This window comes from Lissotriton helveticus, chromosome 2_1 (genome assembly GCF_964261635.1).
Source record: "Lissotriton helveticus chromosome 2_1, aLisHel1.1, whole genome shotgun sequence".
Taxonomy (NCBI): Eukaryota; Metazoa; Chordata; class Amphibia; order Caudata; family Salamandridae; genus Lissotriton; species Lissotriton helveticus.
In genome coordinates, this window is record NC_136059.1 from 993449534 (window position 1) to 993471102 (window position 21569).

Genomic DNA, 21569 nt, shown 5'->3' on the forward strand with positions numbered 1-21569 from the left:
TCAAATGTAATTAGGAAATATCAATGTTATCCTATGAGAGAGGTAGGCCTTGCAAAAGTGAAAAACGAATTTAAGAGTTTTTCACTATCAGGACATACAAAACTTAAATGTACCTGTCCCACTTTTTAAATTAATTGCTCCCTCTCTTGTGGGCTGTTTAGGGCCTACTCAGGGGTGACTTACATGTATTAAAAAGGAAGGCTTGGGCCTGGCAAAAGGTTTATTATGCCAGGTCAAAATGGCAATTAAAAAAAACTGCACACATAAGCAACAATCTCAAGCCTGAGACATGTTTGACACAGTGGTCCCCATGATTTACATGACCCGCAGAGCGAACATGCTATTCCACAGACAAATATGTATCTACTGAAGGTGAAAAACTGAACTGTGACTGACACTGTGATATTTGTCCTTTACATGACCCGTGATGGCAGCGTGGTGATGAGTGACAAATTTACTGGTTGTGGAACCAGAAAGCTCCTGTGGCCTGGTCAAACACAGAAACACCACCAATAACAGCAATGCAAACGAAAGTGACACAAAAGGCTTCCAATCTTGAGCTAGGGTTCCTCGGATGTGTACTGAATAAAATGATGTCAGCGGAAAAACAGCTGGTGCTGTCTGTAGCAATACCTCAATATAGTGTCAATCATTTTATTTGTACAAACAATGCCTCTTTCCAGGATTCTGAAACTCATCCATTTACTTAGGACCGTTCTTCTGTTTCACAGTTTATGATTTCCTGACTATTAACTATTAATCCATTCATGTGTCACATAGGAAATGTAAGATCATTCAAAATCATTTTTGTGGTCCCCTTACTAAAAAAGTGTCACTGTTCATAACAATCTTCCAAAATTCTGAAGTATGTTCTGGAGAATGCAGGCTATGAGACAGGCATAACATCTCACTATATGAGTCTGGCAGAAATTCTTGCCACTGTGATAAATGATACATTTTTATGTAATAAGTAATAAAATCCCCATGCAAGTATATCATAACTCTCAATAAGCCGCGCACACAAGTAGATAAAACCACATAAAACTTTATAATAAATACTGCCAAAATGGTTCTGCTGATGGTGAACATTAATCAGGGCAGAATACAGCAGCTTTGTAAAATACAATAGTAATGTTTTCCAGTATTTGCTCTTCTTCTTTACCAAGCACGTGTACTGCTATTCAACTAATCCTAAATAGTTTGCAACAGTGCTATATACCATATTCTGATCAACCATGTAGCAGCAATAGTAACGTAGACTGCACTGCACTGCTTAAACAATAGATTCATGAATAACTCTATCCCCCGCTTAAAAAGAAAAATGACATAAATGCATGAAATGCACAACCGTTTCAAAACCTAGCTCATAGACCCCATGAAACCTAATTACCGGGTCCATGTTCCACTAATCTGGCAAACTATATATGTTCATGCATGCATACAATTTTGCGTTTTATCAAAGAGATGGGAAAAACCCTATAATGAGCAGTTTTCAGGATTCTTCAATTCTTTACTCTGCCACTCGGAGTTCCAGTAGTGTTTATTATTTTCCCTGTTAGACTGGCATCCTTGCCATGGATTCCTCAGTCGTTTTGCCTCTACCTCCTGTATTTTTGATTGTGTGCTGAACTTAGTTTTTGCTGGTTTATGCATTCTGGGAACTTTACAACTGCTGAAAAGTGCTAAAGTGCAAGTGCTCCCTGTGTAAATTATGATTATGATTGGTAATCCATGATTGGCATGTGAGATATATGGGTAGGTCCCCAGTAAAGTGAAGTGTGGGTGCCCAGGGCCTGTAAATCAAATGCTACTGGTAGGACTGCAACACTGGTTGTGCCCTGTAAACCTGTCTCAGGCCTGCCGTTGCAGAGTCTATTAAGTGCAGTTTACAACTGCCATGTCGACCTGGCAAGTGCACCCATTGCCAGGCCCAAACGTTCCCTCTTACCACATGTAAGGCACCCCAAAGGTAGACCCAGGGTAACCCTGTTGGCAGGGTGTAGTGTATGTGAAAAGTAGGACATGTACTGGTGTGTTTTACATGTCCTGATAGTAAAATACTGCCAATTTCATTTTTCACTATTGCAAGGACTAGCTCTCCCATACGTTATCATTGGAGCTGCCTTGTAACAATTTACAAGTGCAGCTTTTAATTGGGAAGAGTAGAGATTTGGAGTGTGGGCTCTCTGAGCTCAGGATTTAAAAGCACATTTTTTAGGGAAGGTGGTATTTAAATTGTGTGTTTGAAAATGCCACTTTTAGAAAGTGAGCATTTTCTTGCTTTACCATCTTGTGCCTCTGCCTGCCTGTGGAATAAACGATTGGTTTTGACTGACAGCTGGGTTCTTTGTGGATTTACTCTAGACAGTCACACAAAAGGAACAGAGGTTTGCCATGCATATCCTGATGGCCGATCACCAGGCTCATGGGCCTTCCTGAGCTAGAGTGGTGGGAGAAGTTGTCACTGACACAGGAATAGGGATGTGCCTGACCTCTCACAATGCTATCTCTTCCCACCTTCAGTATGTCTGGAGCCAAAGCACGGCTAGGCAGAATCTTGTGGACAGTATGCCCACCTCAAAGGCCAAAAGGGGTCTAAGTATTGGACCTGTAACCCAACATTTTAAGAACACTTCTGGATTGAGGACTCTGAGAAGAAGAAGAACTGAACAGCTGTCAGGAGGAGCACTGTCACTTTGATGTGTGTTGCTTAGCTGGGTTGGCCTGCAGTTGCTGCTTCTGTCTGTGATCAGTGAAAGAACTGGACTTTGCTTTTGAATCCTGATTTTCCAAGGTTCCTCAAGAGCTTGTGTGTGTATGTGTGCACGCCTCCTGTTGGAAGTTTCACGGCCATCAGAGAATTCACCTGCCGCATCCCTGAACTTCACTGCTGGGAGTTCTGACCTGCCAAGTAGTATCAATTTGAGTTCTGGGCCCTTGGAGGTTGTTCCTGCTGCAAAGGACTGCAGTACCTGTTTTTCTGACTCAGCTCCACCGTGCGGCCAAAGATATCGACTCGGCATGTAAGTGGCCTGTAGAATCTCCGCAGCCCGAGTCCAGCGCACTATGTCTCCGATGTCCGAGAACCCCGCACTGACTTCGACGCAGGTCCTGCTCTGCAGCTGAAAGAATCTGCGGCTGAAAAAATGGATGCAGCACCTGTTTGCAACCGGTGCCTCGACCTCCAGCCTGTCCGGAATTCCACGCATCGCACCTGTGCACCAGGTTTTCCACCGCATCACCCGCAGACCAGAACCATTTCCCAATTTTGCAACATCGGTTTCCCTTACATTCTGGAACTGATGCAACATTTCTCCAAGATGCAGGATAACTGATGCATCCTTTTCCCAGGGACTCACGCCTCACTGTGTTTTCCAATGGTTCCCTCCTCTGAGGCAATTTTTCCTTTTGGATTTTGACGCATACAAGGCACTTTGTGTAAATCCACTACATCCATACAGTACTATGAACAGAATTGCTTAAACCTCTTAAAAGTGATATTGTGGGTTATGTATGTTGGATTTTTGTCCTTTTGGTCTTGCTTTGTTTAGATAAAGATAAGTTATTTTTCTAAACTGGTGTGGTGTCCATTTGCAGTGTTTTTATTCTGTGTGTGTAATGTACAAATGCTTTAGACATTTCCTCTGAGATAGGCCTGACTGCTCTTTCCAAGCTACAAAGGGGGTGAGGGGTTATCTTGGATGTGGAACTCCCTTACCCTGACAAGGGTATCCTATCACCAGAGGCTCTCACCCTTGTTATTCTGGCCCTGGTCACCTCACGATTAGACTATGACACCTGTCTATACGTGGGGATTCCTGTATGCCATCTCTCCCGACTCCAACTGGTGCAAAACCAGGCAGCCAGATTAATCTTTCAGCAGCCTAAACACCAACACGTCACCCCGATGCTAAAAACTCTACACTGGCTCCCGGTTGCGCAACGTTGTATTTTTAAAATGGGATGCACCATTTTCAAATCTCTCTTTGCTTCTGCTCCTGTCTTTATATCTCTCTGTTTGCACTCCTATGTTCCCTCTCGACACCTCAGATCCTCTGCTCACAATCTTCTGATCACCCCTAGGTTCAATCGTAAGAAGCACGGTGGTGCCTGTTTCTCTTTTCTTGCCCTGTCCACCTGGAACTCCTTTCCTCTCTTTATTCGCCTCACTCCTGACTATCCTATTTTCCGTAAACTCTTGAAAACACATCTGTTCCGTCTTGCTCATGGCTAGCTGCACTCACTTCCCTGTGTCCTTCCACTGGTCTCCGAGCGCCAAGAAACCAATTGGTGTATGTGCGCGGTACTAAGCTTCTTTAACATAACATAACATAACATAACATAACATAACAAGGGTCCCTACTTTGACAGGGTGTATACCACTGCCAACTAGAGACTCTCATTTCTAATATTGCCTTTGCATCTGTTCGCATATCCAGTAAAATGAAGGTATTGTGACCTCAGAATTTTAGGTAATATAATTTTTGTTGCCTCTTGTGGCACATATCCGTCTTATTATGCCTATTAAGCTAGTCTAGGAAGACAATAGAGTCTTCCTAGATTTACTGGTTGCAATCTGTGACTGTGAGTTCTTCAAACATTTACAAGAGATTTACATATTACCTATACTCTTTAAGGGTCCCATTGCTTTCAAAATCCAAATAGGTCTTTTCCTTGAAAATTTTCCAGCATGGGAAAAATCTTCATATTGTTGCATCTATTTCTGTCTATGTGTCTAAATTAGCTTTCCCCTTCCTTTACATTGTCTCCTATTTTGCTGACACATTTTTCACTTACTACATGAGATGTCTGATATGTTTGATCTCTTTCTACATAATTTTGATTTCATGACATGCTGCTTGTAATTTTAACATAACAAGGAGCAATGTTTCCACACCATAAGCCATATATTTTAGAGAAAACATTTGTGTATGTTAGAAAATGGGTTGTTGGTTGTTTAGGGTGTAAGCCCTGGTCAAGAAGCAACCATAATCCTAGTCAGGGTAATAGGCAATCTAACTATAAATTAACCTGTGTTCGCCCTCTGGTCGCTTGGCACAGAGCAGTCAGACTTAACTAGAGGCTGTGTGTAAAGTATTTGTGCAACACTTCAAACAGTAAATCAGTGACAACACCACACAAAAAGATTCCACAGCAGGTTAGCAATGTGGAGAAAGCTTTAATAAATAAAACAAGAGCAAAACAATAAAAATCCAATTAGTAGAACTGGAGATATTGAATTTCAAAGTTTTTAAGTAAGATAGTGCCAAGAAGCAAAAGTACTATTGGGGATATCCTGGTCGTGCTGGACTGGGAAAAAGTCACAAGATCAGACCGACTGTGATGGAGCCTGGGCTGGCTACAGGGACCCAGTTAGGCCAGCTGAACAAAGTACCTTAAATCCTGGTTGCGAAACGTTGCATGGATCCATGTCAAAGATGCTTTGTGCAGCTGAGGAGATGCGACGAGACTGCCTTGCGAGGTCCTGATGCATCTATGATCCTGTCGATGGGGCTTGCGAAGCAAAGTCCACTGTTGAGGATGCAAGGTGCAACAGAGACGATGCATCAATTCCGATGAGCAGTGAATGTGTCATCGTCAAGGCTGGCATAGATAGGGGATGCGTGGAGCTTGCACCAGGTAAAGGATCACACAGCCGGGGATCTGAAGGGGTGCGTTGGTCCCAAGATGTGGGAGACGCCGGCGTTGGAAGTCTTTTGAGATGAGTCATGATCAATGCAGCAGCAGTGATGCTCTGCCGAGAAGATGCGTAACTTCTGCTCAGGGATGAGTCGATCAGCAGAGAGGATGCATCGGTTCCGCTGGTAAGCACCTTAGGTCCATTCCCAATGGTCAACGAAGAGAGTGGCACCACTTGGCAGGTTAGACTCACAGCTGGCAGAGTCCAGGTGGAGAAGCAAGGTAATTGGAAATCTTTTATGTCCCTTAGGCGTCAGATCAGGAGGCCAGCCAACTAGCCCATTGAGTCACACTGGGTTCTGGGGTCAAGTAATGCAGGTACAGTCCTTCTCACCCAGGCAGAGAGCAGCAGGCTGCAGCTCAGCACAGCAAAGCAGGAGTTCAACAGAGCAGCAGTCCAGCAGAGTGGCAGTCCTTCAGCAGCACAGTAGTCTGTCTTTCTGGCAGAGTATCCAGAGGTCCAGAAGTGTACTGCAGTGGTGGTGTCCGAGGTCCAGTACTTATGCCAGTGGTGCCTTTGAAGTGAGGGTGGCTTCAAAGACAGGCCTTTGAAGTGCACAAGTGCCTGCCCTGGCTCCAGAAAGGGTATGCAGCCCTTTACATTGGGAAAGGACACAGCCTAATCAGGTGTAAGCGAGGCTGGGTCCAGCTCCTCCCTCCTATCTGCCAGCCCCCATTGTGTGTGGCTGTCTAGGGGGAATACACAAAGATCAGCTGTCACCCGCCCTACACATATGATCAGATACAGGCAGCAGGCAACAAATGGCTAAAGTAGGAAGATATTTAAGTCTAGCGGTACTTATTAGTCATCTCCCGCCACACCCCCACCTTTTTCCTTTACTATCCTTTGAAGATCTACAGACTCTGGAATAAAGTCTTAAATTTGAGGACTGTCATTTCCCACTCTGTCTTGAGCTGATATATTTTTCTTTAACATCAGCATCTGTACCGGCTTCGTGGGGATATGCCAAAGTTATTCCCCTTCTGAAAAAACCTGCTCTGGATGCTTCCAAACCAGAAATGTGTTGTCCTATCTCCCTAGTACTATTTCTTGCTAAAATGAAGCAGTCTCATATTAACACTATTCTACCAAATTTTCTGGGGACTAAATGAATTCTGGCTATCTCTCAGAACAGCTTTAGACCACAACATAGCACTGAGTCTGTGCTGCTCCGGTTACTGAGCATCTGTGCTGCTCCTTAGATGAAGGAAGAGCCTCTGCTCTGATTTTGTTTGATTTAAGCACCACTTTTGATACTGTATCGCATGGTATTTTGTTCTGGAGTTTACGGGAGGTTGGTATTGGTGGAACTGCATTGACCTGGTTCTCTTCCTTTTTGTCTGAATGACCTTTTCAGGTTCTTTCTTCTCCATACAGTTCTCAGGTACACACTCTATGACATGGTGTTCCTCAGGGCTCCACGCTGAGTCCTACTCAACTTAACATTTAGATTTAACCATTGGCTCTGGTTGCGAAAGCATCGGGGCTTACACTGGTATCCTATGCTGATAAAACCCAGCTTGTGATCTCTTTTTCCAATAATTTTACTCAGAACCTGGCTAAATTCCAAGTCGACATGGTTGCAGTCACTGAGTGGATGGCGGTCAATTGCCTACAACTAAATTCAAGTAAATCGTAACTCCTTCTCCTGGGGAGAGATATCCACCAGTGGGGCGACCATTGGTGGCCCCCTTCTTTAGGGCCACCTCCTCAGCCCAAGGTGGTGGTAAAACTCTTTGGGGTCTGGATCAACAGTGCCTTGACCTTTGAAGCTCAGGCGAAATTGGTGGTAGGTGTCTGTTTTGGACTCCTACGAGGTCTTAAACCTATTCTTGGATTTTTTAATTCTCACACACGCCGGGTTTCATTCAGTCTACAATTCTAACAAGGCTAGACTACTTCAATATACTATATCTAGGATCTAGTAGGACACTGGCCAGAAGACTTCAGCTGGCCCAAAATGCTGCAGAAAAGCTGCTATTTGCCCTTCCCAAGTTTTTCTTGGTCCCCAGCTTTATCCACAGGCTGCATTGGCTCCCTGTGGATAAGAGAATTCACTTCAAGGTCCTGTGGACAGCACACAATATCCTAGCCACCCCAGGGCCTTCCATTTGGTTCAATTTGCTCCACCCATATTTCCCCCTGTGGGCACTGCTCTCAGCTGATCTCAATTTGGCATGTGTTCCTCGTGTCAGAAGAGCAAGAGCAAGAGGCCGCTCTTTTCGTGCCAAAGCACCTCCTCTCTGGAACGCATTTCCTCTGTCCATCAGGAGCATTCAGAATCATTGGGCTTTTTGGATGGCCCTGAAGTCCTGGTTGTTCTCTGTTTAATACCACCTGTGATTCCTCTGCTTATCTTTTACAATGACCTTTTCTTGAGACTAGCGCTGGGACGATCCGTTGATGGGGCAGCCATGTGCATTGCAAATATCCTAGCATAACATAACATACAGCAATCCATTATTGTAAAATACTCTTATCGATTATTGTACAGTGGTATTTTCCATACATTAAAAACATGCAATGCTATTTTACAATGATGGATTGCAGTATGCTATCCTTTTAATCATTATTTTCACTGTTAATAATACCGCAACCTGGAATCTGCAAACCCAAAGATAGATGTGCCAATGTATCCAGTCTTTTTCACCCTCACAAAGCCTACGCTGTTCAAGGTAGACCAGAAACCGAATTTTTAATAAAAGTGTGTGGCAGTGTGAGAGGAGGTACTTTTGTTTGTGGGTGACAAATATGTGCCTGCGGACAGACCCAGATCTGTTTATTCCAGAACCACCCGAAACACTCTGAAATTGCAAAATGTATCAAATCCATGACTGTCTACCAAAGAGATCTGCTCCACGTGTGTGCTGCTTTGCAACCTGCATGCAAAATCGAGCACAAGACATTATGAAGCATTGCCAAGGATGAAGAAACCTATCGCTCATGCAAGAAGCACTTCTCATCTGTATTGGTCGTCACTGGGCTCCCGGGAGACTCTTGGCTGTGTTAGGGGATGTAATGTATGAACTGTCTAGCTACAGCAGTAGCAGCATAATGAACCAGTTGAAAACATAAAACTGCCTATTATATCCCAATAAATTAGGTTCCATGGAGCACAACATCACTCTGAAAGCGGTCGAATGGAAAGCAGATAAAGGCAAGACTCTGGGCCACATATACATTAAAAGTTCTAAACGTTAGTTTTATCTATTTATCTGGGTACTTCATTTTGAAAAAGTATGTTTTTGTATTGTTGATAAATTTTGGTAGCCAGCCTGACAATAAGCCATAAAGTACATAAAAGATGTATTAAATTATTATATATTTTATGTGTTTATTGTTTCATTTGATATGTTTCACCTCATTTATTCTGGGTCCGGGAGTCTAGCCTTATCTTACTCGGAGCGCATGGGAATTTTGGGTTTATCAATTGGGCTCTGTGGGTCACATGCGGTGTGACGTCACACAGGATCCTTTTGTCATGTCGAACAGTGTAATGCCATGTAGTTGGAATTCCCAGCAGGAGCATTGTTTTTGTATTGAAGACACACATATGGTCATAGGCATTTGTTAGTAATCGTTCAGTGACTATGTTAGTTAATGGCCCAAGAGAAACTTTGCAGCAATAATTCCTATGAATTATTAGCACTTTTCTTTCCTGAGTATCAACTGGACTTTAAATCCTTAGCTACACTTGAATCGAATAACCTATAGCATAACATGGAACTGCAGTGTAGGACTTTTTTGCATATACATGGTGTTCATTTGCAACCTCCTAGGAGAAACAAACATGTCACTGCCCAGCCGGGGCACCAAGCTACCTAAACTTTGACATACCTACTGTTTATCTAACCTTCCTATTTCAATGCCTACCAACCCTTTTATGGTATTCAAGCAGTTCTAGTTCTGGTTGTCAACCTCATGTGATATCCTATGCCTCTCAAGCTCTCCTCACATTCACAACACAGTCAGATAGTCAGCTAAGCTACAGAAATGACGCTCCTCTTCTCTCACTGCATTTCAAAAGTCGCATACCCATCAATAAAAACTCTGCCAAATAATTGTGGCGTTCCCGAAAGCTGAATGCAACCATTCTAGCATCACCCGCTCATAAAACCTCTGCAAATCCTGGGCACACCAACCCATCGTCAAAGTTAAAGTTTTAAAGATGGATGGACTTGAACTCAGAAAACCGCGATGTGCAGTATCCCAGGAGCCACTGAGATGAAAGGTTCTCTAATCCTCCAATTGCTTTATGAATCAAGGTCATCCAAGGAGGTTCACAGGCCCAGGAGTAAAGCTGCCTCCACCCCAACAGTGTCATTGATGGCCGATTGATAGCTGAACTTGAGAGAATCACTGCTCTTTGGAGCAGGAGGCTCAACCAAGGAAGGTGCTTTGAACTTCTCAACCATCATGGAGTTTGGGTTGTTCCTGAGGAAGGGAGGGAAAGTAGAAAGTGGAGCTATGCTAAAGGCCCCTACTGGCCCCTCCGCAACTGAGCAAGACTAACTGGGAAATTGTTGAGGGAAGTCACTTTCACGTTCGCTACTTTATACCTGGATATCCAGGTTAGATGCCCTCAGAAGCCAAGTAAAGCAGGACATGACAGTGTTTTAGGTATGTGTGCAAGAACCACACAGTGTAGTCACATGATCTTAATGGCAGGGTGAGGCCTGCATGAATAAACTCAAAGAAGAGACCATCTGAGGAATCAAACCAAACATATCATCTCAAAACAACAAACACCGAAAGCCAACGTGTACAGATAATGCAGGCACAGTGATGCAAAGTGCTGCAGCAATAAATTAAATTAAATACCCTAGGCAGGCCTGGAGATGGATGTTAGCAGAGGCAGCAACATGAAAGAGATGCAAAGGTCCGATAGGCCCGAAGGTCCAGGAGGTGGATTCATGTGACCATAAGTGAAGGTCCAGGCCTCAGGGCCTCAGGAACTAAGGGGCAGATGTATTATTTTTGCAGTTTGCGAGTCCTTATTAGCGAATTTTAGCAATTCGCTATTAAGGACTCGCAAAATGCAATGTATCTAGGATTCACAATCATAATTGCCATTCCTACATATTCCTTAATTGCGAATCACAAATTGCTATTCACAACTAAGGAATACCTTCCCATTCATTCATATGGGCCTAGAGACCCATAGGAATGAATGGGAAGACATTCGTAATTTGCGAGTACCCAATAGGTACTCGCCAATTGCGAAAGTAATTTCAAAGGTGCAAGGGTGCCAGAAGGACACCCTGTTGCACCCCTGAAATATACATGTGTGCACATGTGGCGCACATACATGCCCTGAGCCACATTGAATTTTGAAAAATGCCCAAAAGTGAATTTTTTTAAGCAATTTGCGATTCCTTAAATGCATTCGCAAAATAGGGAATTGCAAATTTTGCGATTCCCTATTTTGCAAGGGCCTTTTGGGATGATACATCCCAAAAGACTTTTTCCCGTTCGCACGCAAATGGGCCGATTCTGAGAATCGGCCAGTTTACGAATGGGAAATAGGCTTCATACATCTGGCCCTAAATTTCGAAAACAAGCCCTCACAGAAATATAACCTTAGGACCATGCAATACCTCACCTCTTGAAGAGCAAAAATACATTTTCACTTTGTGTAGAGGGCATCGTACAATTATGTCAACAGATGTAGCAATATATTGTCTTAAAAGGCAAATGGTGGAAGGATGGTAAATAAGCAAAAGCATGTGTTACCTGAGGTTGGAACCATTGCTTGTCCCTCTTTTACCGGCTATGAACGAAAGCACTGATAGTTCAGGAGTGACATGGACAGAGATATCTTAAGTATTTTGGGGGCCCTAGTCTGGAACTGCTTTGAATTTATGATGCAATTTCAGCAGTTTCATGACCTCCTAAGCCAGGACACTGTCAATGCACAGGCAGACTGGTCCAAATTCTAAATGTGTTACATCTAAAATTCAGGTATAGTGCTGTGTGTTTTAAGTGTCCTAACATAGCAGCAACTCACTTATATTACTGCACATAATCTCAGTGGCACCCTCCCATTCCTAGTATGTGAGGTCTTGTTGTGATCTAAAAGAAGCTTTTTTATGGATGTTGCATGAAATATAAGCACAACATGTCTCTGCAAAATGTCTGTAATAAACTCTAACACATCATCCACATTTAAAATAATTTAAAGGAAAACGTTAATTAAAACAATCTGTTTAAGTATTATTGAAGGTCATTAAGGAAAGTGTGTGCATTATAAAGCTTGCTCTATCAGAGGGACCCCTGAAAGGCCGGGGCCCTGGGCCAGAGCCCACTTTGCCCATGCCTTAAAATGTCTCTGGACCTAGACAAGCTTAGCTATCCTTAGCAGCCTGAAGGATTCAAAAGATAACCCTGTAATCGTGGAATCTGATGACAGGTTACTAGAATTTATTAACCCTTGTGAAATAACGCTATTAATGCACATATGAAATTCCTTCAACAATAAAGTTTAATCACAAACTAAGCCACAGCTGTCATCTGATATCAACCCAGTAGTGAATATTTATAACATTACAGCTCTAAACAGGTCATCACTCGTTGAATTAGTTGACATTTACTGTGGATGTTTATCAAAGTACAAAACTAGCAATTCATCATTAGACCAATATTCCGGAAGCACATTGTCTTCCCCAAAGACCACTCAATAGGAGCAGTAAAGTGTCTGTCATTCTCTTGTGATAACGGTTTACTGAGTCGACAGGAAGATGAAACGTTTGTGGTATGCAGATTTGTAGGGTGCACTATCACCCGGGAGGGTATCCTAGTGCTGAGTGGGTGCGAGTGGGACCAATCTAAAATCCAGGTGTTCAGCTTCTGGAGAAATTCAAGAAGTGAGGAGGAGTATCTTAGGGGCCCGATTCACAGAACTAACTTAAGACAAAATCCTAAACTTACTACCATTTTGGTATTCACAGAAGGCACTTAACTCATCAATGAGTAAGTGCCTTTTGTGAATACCAAAATGAGTAAGTGCTTTCTGTGAATACCAAAATGGTTTAGGATTTTGTCTTAAGTTAGTTCTGTGAATCGGGCCCCATGTGTATATTTTGTAAACATGTTAGGTTTGTGAGTTTATTACCTTGACAAGCTGAGTGTTGGGGACCCGTGGGTTAATGTATCACTCCTAGCATCTGTGTTTCATCTCATGGTCATAGTGTTGCTTCCCAGCATGTCAACACAACCTTTCATCCTCTAGAACTCAACAAAGTGTGTATTGATGTGTAACAATACCCCAAGGGAGAATTTACGTTTTACATTTGAACCTTATATTAGCAAACCAGAGTAGAAAATGTATGTAGCTGTGTGTGGATTATTGCATTGATTGGAATAGATTTGTGATTACTTGGCAGTGATATTCTTCTTCTTAACATTACAGCAGGATAATTTTCCTACAAAAGTCTCAAAGTATCGTGTTATAAACCTAGTTGTAAGAAGCCCATAAGGCCGGTAGACAATGACTACAACCTACATTTGAAACATTTCACACTGTAATGACTGAATCTTCATTTCATGGGATCTCCCTGTCAGACTGTATCTTGCAATTGCTGTTAGATGCAGAAAGTGAATACTGAACCCTAAGAGAGAATATTCATTGTTATAGTCCTTTAAATATAAATGACTATTATTTAAATGTTGCTGTTGAGAAGTTCAGAAAATATCAGTGAAAAAGAGCTAATAAGCCCTTGTCTTTCAGTTAAAGAGCCATTTTAGACGTTCCTTGAAAAGTGACAGTATTTCTCTGCAATGGCATCCATATCAAGGATTTCTTATCCTTCCAGACACGGAGCATGCTTATATTTTTCTAGTGGTTTAGGAAAAAAGAAATGTTATCAATGATGGTATTTGGGCAGTGATGTCATTTAACATGTCATGAGTGATGTCATAACCAGTGCAAGCATGGCGAGGGTGCAGGTTGTGGATACTTTGCTGAATCACACCTAGCAAGTGTTTAGGTTTGGTTTTGAATTATGACAGCACTGTGTTTTTTCAGTTAATTTCAGAGGTTTTTTAAACATACATTATGGTGTTATGAGGAAATCTGACCACAGTTCACTTTAACATTTGAGTTTTTTTGTGAATTTATGTGTCTTTTAATCCTATTCAAAGTGGAACTCCTTTTGCATCCCAACCTAGGTTAAATTCTAAACGATGTGCACAAAATCTGACTATTACTAGTAGGGGATAGCTGTGGTCTCTGGAGGAAACTTTTGTGGGCAACGTAACAACAACATATCCATTACAGGGCATAGCTGGTAAACATTAGAAGCAGCATGTGTGCAGTGGTGGGTGGGGTGCATGCTGTGACCTCTGGCCAATCCCTGGGTGTCTAACATCCACAGTGGAGGACCTTTAATTGACTGCAGTGAGGGTGAGAGAAATAGTCTCAAAGCTGTACACTGCATGAGTGGTGTGAAGGCCCTGAACTCTGACCAGGTTTTCTCCCTACTGGCCGTGGCCATTCAGTCACACTGCAGACAACTTTCGGCAATGCACAGTGAGTTTGGGCTGCAGGACATGGCATCTTGTCAGGCCTTGAGCCCCCCCTCTCCACAGAGTCTGACCTCTGCTATTCATGCCTCCAAAATTGCACAGCGGGGCCAGCTGCAGGTCCCCTTTAGCCCATGAAGCTTGCCAATTTATTGGTATACTGGGTGTGCAGTAGGTTCGTGATACTGCCTCATACCATGCACAGCCATGAAAATGGCACCAGTGGTTGTGTACAATCTGGACGGTGCTAGCACCACCACAGCCATGTCACTTGTGTCCGTGAAGCTAGCATCTGGTGGTGGTGTACTGGACGAGCAAGGAAAACACAAAGAGATGGACGAGCAGTCATAGTGCCTTCTGAGCCAGGCCCTTAGAGTCCGTGCAGCTTGAACCCAGTGGGGGTGTACTGGACAGACCTTACTAGCACTTCAGCAGTCAGGCACCTTGAGTCTGCGATGCATTAACCCAGGGATGGTGAACGGATTAGCAATACTAGTGTCTCCAAAACTGGGCACTTTGAGTCCATTAGGTCTGAACCCAGTGGTGGTTCTCTGGCCAGTACTGGTGCCTCCACAGCCGCCCCCCTTCAATCTGTAAAGAGTGCACCTGGTGGTGCTTTAGTAGAGATGCGTTACTAGAGCATCCACAGCCAAGCCCCTTCAATCTGTGAAGCATGCACCCAAAGAGGTGTATCGGTCGGTCAGCACTAGTGCCTCCGCAGGCAGGCCCTTTGAGTCAATGAAGCTTACACCCGGTGGTGGAATACCAAACGAGCTGTACTAGCCCCTCTAGAACAGGGCCCCTGAATGGTTGTGACCCTTGCACCCGATTGTGGTGTACAGGGCAGGTGATCCTACACTTCTGGAACTGGGCCCCTTGTGTCCAAGAAGCTTGAACGAGATGGTGGCGTAGTAACAAGGCAGTATTAGTACCACCGAAGCCAGGTCCCTTGTGTCTGTGAAGATTGCTCCTGGTGGTGGTGTACCAAGTACGTGGAACTACCACCTCTGGAACCAGGCCCCTTTAGTCTGTGAAGCTTGCACCTCATGTTGGTGTACTGACTACCAATTCTAACCGTTCTTCAGCTGGCTCCTTGAGTCCATGAAGTTTGCAACTGGTGTTAGTTTACTGACTAGCAGAACATACCCCTCTGCAGCTGGGCCACTTGAGTCTTGAAAGCTTACAGTCTGTGGTGATGTGCCAGGTACTGGTACTAACACCTCTGCTGCCCAGTCCCTTCAGGTCCTGAAGCTTGCACCCGGTGGTAGTGACCGAGTGGGTGGTACTAGCCTCTGTGCATCTGGGCCCCTTAAATCTGTTAACCTTGCACTTGGTGGCGGTGTATTGCTTGGGAGCATTAGAGTCTGTGAGGGCAATAGCACTGTGCATGGCTTGTGTAATGGCAGTTGACTACAGGGTCTGGTCCGTGACAGGACCCTTCTATTTTTTTCACATCTTTTGGGGGATCAGCGGATCCCAAAATGTATCACTGAATCCACACCGGAGGGCCTTGCTGCGATTCACAAACGAAACACCTAGATCTGTGAATCCGGTGACGAAATTTATATTTTTTGTTATATTTTTAACACAGGGGTCCAGCTGAGATTACTCCACAGGGTCTTACAGGTAATAGTCTGCTTTCCTCTGTGCTATATAACTTTTTTGTTTCTTTCTGCAATGGCTGCCACAATATTTTCTTTCAGTGTTGCAGTCAAGCAGATCCTTTTGGCTCAGCAGATTCTTGTAAGAAATGCTTAATAGAAATGGCCGTTAGTAATAACAAATTGAGAGAGAAGGAAAAGGACACTCTTGGTCCCCCTATTAAATCTGGTAAAACAACAAAAGAGTGTCGTGAGAGAAGTGTGTAAGCACTAGACACAGAGAAGAAATCTCCCTGAAGAAGTCACAGTGGAAATCAGCGTTTTTTTTTTTAGGAAGCCCTCACTCACCACCCTGGGTGGTGACATGCTTCATCATCGGGCCCACCACGAGAAGCGGAATGCCTCCCTGGTGTGCTACAACGCCAGATTACTGCGGAGCAGGTTCTTTGTGGCAAAAGTGTCAAAAAGAAATGTGAATTAAAAATGTCAGAAACTGTACCATACGGAAAATCTTTTATTCAATGGTCAGTTTGACATAAGTAAAATATGTGTGGGAAACTTACCAGTTAATGATTCGGTTGGCTCCACTTAAAGTGGGGTCAACATGTTTCTGCCCGTCTATGTGTCATTTACTGGGCTTTCATCAGGACCGTCAGGTGGTGTACCTCAGCGGTATATGCGCGCTAAGGCCCACCCTTACCAGAGGACGTGAAAGTTAAAAACAAGTGTGTAAAATAAAGTGCAAAAACCAAACAAAAGTGATGGGAAACCTTCAATTTGAGGTCCCTGTACTGTCTGGAAGAAAAGGACATACATACACAAAAGACAAACAACACACAGTTAGTGCGATCCATCTCAAGGGTTTTCTGCAGCCTAAAAACTCTGTGTGGACGTGCTTGAGACTACTGAGAAGGTGATCATGGTGCCATAAATGCTATTTTAGTGCAAGAAAACGCCGTCCTATAGGTGGGAACAGCGTAGAAACATGCACTATGTCACATAGAAATGGCCGTTAGACAGATCGGCCGGTAACACAATACTCGTGGTTAGGCGACCAAACTACCCCGAAAATGGGGCAAAAGGTGATGTAAAGTATGACGTCAAAAAAGAAATAATTGACAAATACTGGACAGGGTTCTCACTTGTAATGCACAAGATCCACACCCCATGGGTCTCGGGAGGGGGCACACCCTGTGGAGGGATAACAAGAAAGGCGAAAAACGGAGTTAAAACAAAGGAAAGAGTGTGCACAGATTACTTATCTGATTGGAAGTAAGGGTGGTCTGGAGATCTTACGCCCGCAACGCCTGCCACCCGTTTTGCACCTAGCGTCTCCTGCTACCGGACCCCGTGGATATGGGGCAATGGTGGAAAAAAGCTAAAGTGTTGTGCTGACAGGGGCGGCGACTGCTGGCCCAGGCGGAATAGCCAATTCCTGGAAGGACTGCAAGTGCGGCTTGGGAGAGGCAGCCAACCAGGTTACAGCATCACTGTGAGGCTTGGATAGTGAGCATGTGAGTCATAGGGACCTATCAGAGAGTCCAGCCAAGAAGAGGCTTGGAACTCAGGATGGAAATGAGCTTCATTACCTAATAGCCAATCCCTGGAAGGACTGAAAGTGAGGCTTGGGAGAGGCAGCCAATCAGGTTACAGCATCACTGTGAGGTTTGGTTAGTGAGCATGTGAGTCATAGGGACCTATCAGAGAGTCCGGCCAAGAAGAGGCTTGGAACTCAGGATAGAAATGAACTTCATTAACTTTATTTAATCGAAAAAAACTACATTGGTTTTTTGTGATCAGTTTTTTGGATCGGGAGAGCGATATAATTAGATGCTTTATTGACTGGTAAAGGTGGAATTACACAGCGCCATACTACAGGAGCAAAAAGTGGAACTGGCAAAAAAGTAATTCAAATATTAAAAACGAAATGTTCAGTCTTGAGTAAGGATGCCCCAATAATAGGCAAAGGTAAGCAAGGTTACTGATTAGCGAATTGCAGGGCAACACGTTCAGTGTTTTGTAAAATTCCCTCTGTAACAAAGAAGGGCAAGCGAGGTGGTTGTGTAGCCCATCACAAGAAATGGCCTACAAGAGAACAAGCTCCTTTGGCCAATAAGGTATGTTTAACTTTTTAACTGCGGGCTTTGAGGCTGTCCGCAGAACCTCAACTGGTTAAATGCCTCTATCTTTTTTCTAAATTTAACCCCTTCATACCCAACCGGAGCTTCTGTTGAAATGCAGATTTGTGAAAAACTACTAAACAAATTTACACCAAACCAACAGAGAGCCAGCCCATGCAAAAAGTTTTCAGTTTGTTCCAGATTTGTTGTGATTCTTTCCTGCTATTTTTTCTGCATCAGAGACCAAAATCTCCAATGGACATATTAATGCAGGAAATCACATTTTTGGGTCCCCTCTTTTTTCTTTGCCCTCCCTTGACTGATCGGCATGAAACTTTCCACAAAGGGTCCAAAGTGGATGAACTTTGTTTTGGAAAATTTTGTGGTGATTCATCAAATTGTGTCAAAGTTATAATTAAAACTAAGGTGCCTTTCCGGTGGAAACTCTGACTTAACCAAAAATTAATGTTCAAAAACTTTGTATATCTGGCTTTTTAGGTTTGTGGGTAGCACGTGAGCTTCCCATGGTCATGCAACTTCAAACAATATTGTGATCTGATTGGTCAAGGTTTTCTTTCCCCATTGGCTATCTCATTTCCACAAGAGTGAGAAGATCCTGTGAGCCCAGTGGGAGCTCATGCTCTGTTTGGATGCTCACAATATGAAGAGAAATATTGCGCCCACCATTTCGGGACAGAGGAACTTGGTAACCATGTCCTGAAAATGGAAAAACATTGTATAAAAGGACAGGGAAGAAGTACCCCATCTATTTCGTTTAATGCACAGTGAGATATTATTCATTATTACCATACCTAACTATACCATCACTTTAACCTTTGATTATTCAATAGTAATTGAATACAAAGCTGTTTAGATCGAAGCTGTCTCTGAAAAAGGATGCTGCACAATCTTCATGGAAGCAAAAACAACTCCAGGTACATATGGGTTGTTTAGAGCTGTGACACCTGTAACAAAGAACACTGTGCATACCTCACACATACATTGATTCGGAAATGGTTTTGAATACAGCAGAGTCCCTGAAGTAATTAACTCTCCAACACCTAATTCCACCAGATAGAGTCCAGAGAGATGGCTTTGAGTTTATCACACATCATCCCTGAAAATATAAAGCTAAAGAATCAAAGTATAGAGTGTTGGAAAATCATGCAAACACCATGGGGAAGAAACAGGCTTACTAGCTAATTTGCTCGTTCCACCCATCACTTCTTTCTTTCTCTACTTAAGGCCAAACACATTATACGAGTCTGGCGATTGCCCCAAACCAATTATTAGGGGATTATTTTCTATAGCAAATATGTTTTAAAGCCATTCTTTCTTTAAGCTTGTACAGCTGCAGCATAGTCTATCACAAATTTCCAATCGTCCCCTCCATATATTACACACTGTGCGTTGTTCATTCTATTTGTTAGCAGTGCCTTTGCTATATTCTTTGAAGTGATTCTCTATACAAATTAGACAATATCATTACTCAAGAGCGTATAATGCCATCTTGATCATTCAACCTGAAGTAAATATCAAAGCAGTGAAATAAAGCAAAGTTTTGACACATTTCAAATACAAAAGCGAAAACATCATCTTTTGCCAACATTTTCTAATCATTGGATCTTACTAAGAAAAAACAAAAACACATCTGAAAAGGTTCTCGCTGAACTTACATCTTTTCCGATAAGGTCCTCTTGGTTTTCTACAATTCCCCAGGGAGCAATCCCGATGGTACAGATCTTCCCTCTAGACTTGGAGGCATGGTCCTTTAGAGCATCTCCTACATGACGGATGACTCCTGCAGAGAGGAGGGGAGACCACACTGAATTCAAAGGGGCAGTAGAAGTGAGATACAACTCAGGAACATTCAAGTTCAGTGCAGGCCTACTTTAATTAATTAATTTTCAGAAATACTAAGCATATTGACATGAGCTTACAAATGCTACTCTAGTGAATATCATGAATATCATATAATGGTACCTTGTTAGCACGTCAAGAGAACGCCTTTTCTTATGAGAAAGCAATTAGGTATGGAGTCATGTAAACTTTCCCAGAGCAGCTAGATAATCCAGATGATTTTTTATTAAGGTTCTTAAGGATAACCTTTCAATAACACCTTATAAAAACCTCTGATCGTGATGGCTTCTTTAAAAGCATTTGCATTGCAGAATGCATTAATTAGTGGTAGCGACCCACTGCCATAACACTGATGTGTTCCTTTAATGCCAAGCATACACACTGACTGGCACAGCTCCAACTGCTACTGTCATCCCGTGGCAGAAGCTGTGGTACAGCCACTCATATGCATATGAGTGTTTATCCCCTTGAGGCTTCCTTCAATGATCGAGAAAATTCCACCTCTCCCTGCCACAGCTTGACTATCATGCTACATTGTTCACTTCTTAATCAGGAACCCACATGCATCTCTTGCTTAGTATCTGACAGCAGTAAAGAGAAGGAGGATGAATGCAGAACACTTATAAGGGTACACCAAGGCACATACAAGCATGCTGGAGCAGCAGTAATGGCCTGTATAGCAGACAGTTTATGTAGTCCTACACCGTTGTAATCGTCCGCCATAACTCAAGTGACAGAAAATTATCTAGTGAGTCTGCATTACCAATATCACTAACATTATAATACACTGAATTTAATTGATGCACATGCTGGGTTTTTGGATTCAAAATGGTATGTTTGGGCAACAATGTATTCTGTCTCCCACAATTATTGATGAATTTTGTTACTTCAGCATCAAGCTCAGTTTCTCTTAATTATGTACGCTTTAACATAAAGAATTATTGATATGTATGTTTAAGGCTAAATTAGTATAAGACAGCGGGGAATTGGTTGAAATGGTGAGTACCCACCTCAAGTAATAATCACAACACTTGTCAGGGTGAACGGTTAAAGTCACTAAATTAACCAGAGCTCCTTAATCACTAGTAAATTCTAACCATTAATATTTTATTTCCTGTTCTGTTTTCAGTGTTGTTGAAGTATCTCCTCATGTTGAATCCCTAATGAAACCACTGTTCTATGTTTGAAATGCAAAGATTTAAGACATATACCCAGCTGTATTGATTTATTTCTCTGCTTAAGGAATTTAGACTGTTTTGTTTAGAATTGGGTTTTTTACGTCATGATCAGACGTTTAATATGTAATTAGAGTACATCCCTTGTAGGCATCATTATCTGACACAACTTTCTAAAAGTGGCTTTTTCTAAATTGTAACTTAAAATCCAACTTTACCATTAAAGAGGATTTTTAATTATAATTTCTTAGACACAAACATGAAAGGTTTAACTGTTTCCAATCAAAAGTTAGCACTAATGAACTGTAATAAGGAACTCAATGTTATCCTTTGGGAGAGGAAGGCCTTGCAGTAATGAAAACATATTTAAATGTTTTTCACTACCAGGACATGCAAAACTTAAAAGTGCATGTCTAACTTTTTTAATGCACTGCACCTTGGTCTATGGGCTTTACGGCCTACTGTAGGGGTGACTTAGATGTATTAATAGGAATGTTTAGGCCTGGCCAAAGGTTTATTTTGCATGGTCGAATTGGCATTTTAAAACTCCACAGATAGGCTGCAATGGCAGTTCTGAAGTATGTTTAAAAAG

General features: G+C 42.7%; 1 protein-coding gene across 4 annotated transcripts in view; it reads right to left on the minus strand.

The window, feature by feature from the left end:
* TRPM3 (transient receptor potential cation channel subfamily M member 3) overlaps positions 1-21569 on the minus strand; it is a 940843-nt gene that overhangs the window by 903077 nt on the left and 16197 nt on the right. For all 4 annotated transcript variants that reach the window (XM_078675756.1, XM_078675753.1, XM_078675754.1 and 1 more), the window contains exon 3: positions 19619-19743. In XM_078675756.1, the coding sequence (XP_078531882.1) occupies positions 19619-19743 (125 nt within the window). The remainder of the gene's footprint in view (positions 1-19618; positions 19744-21569) is intronic.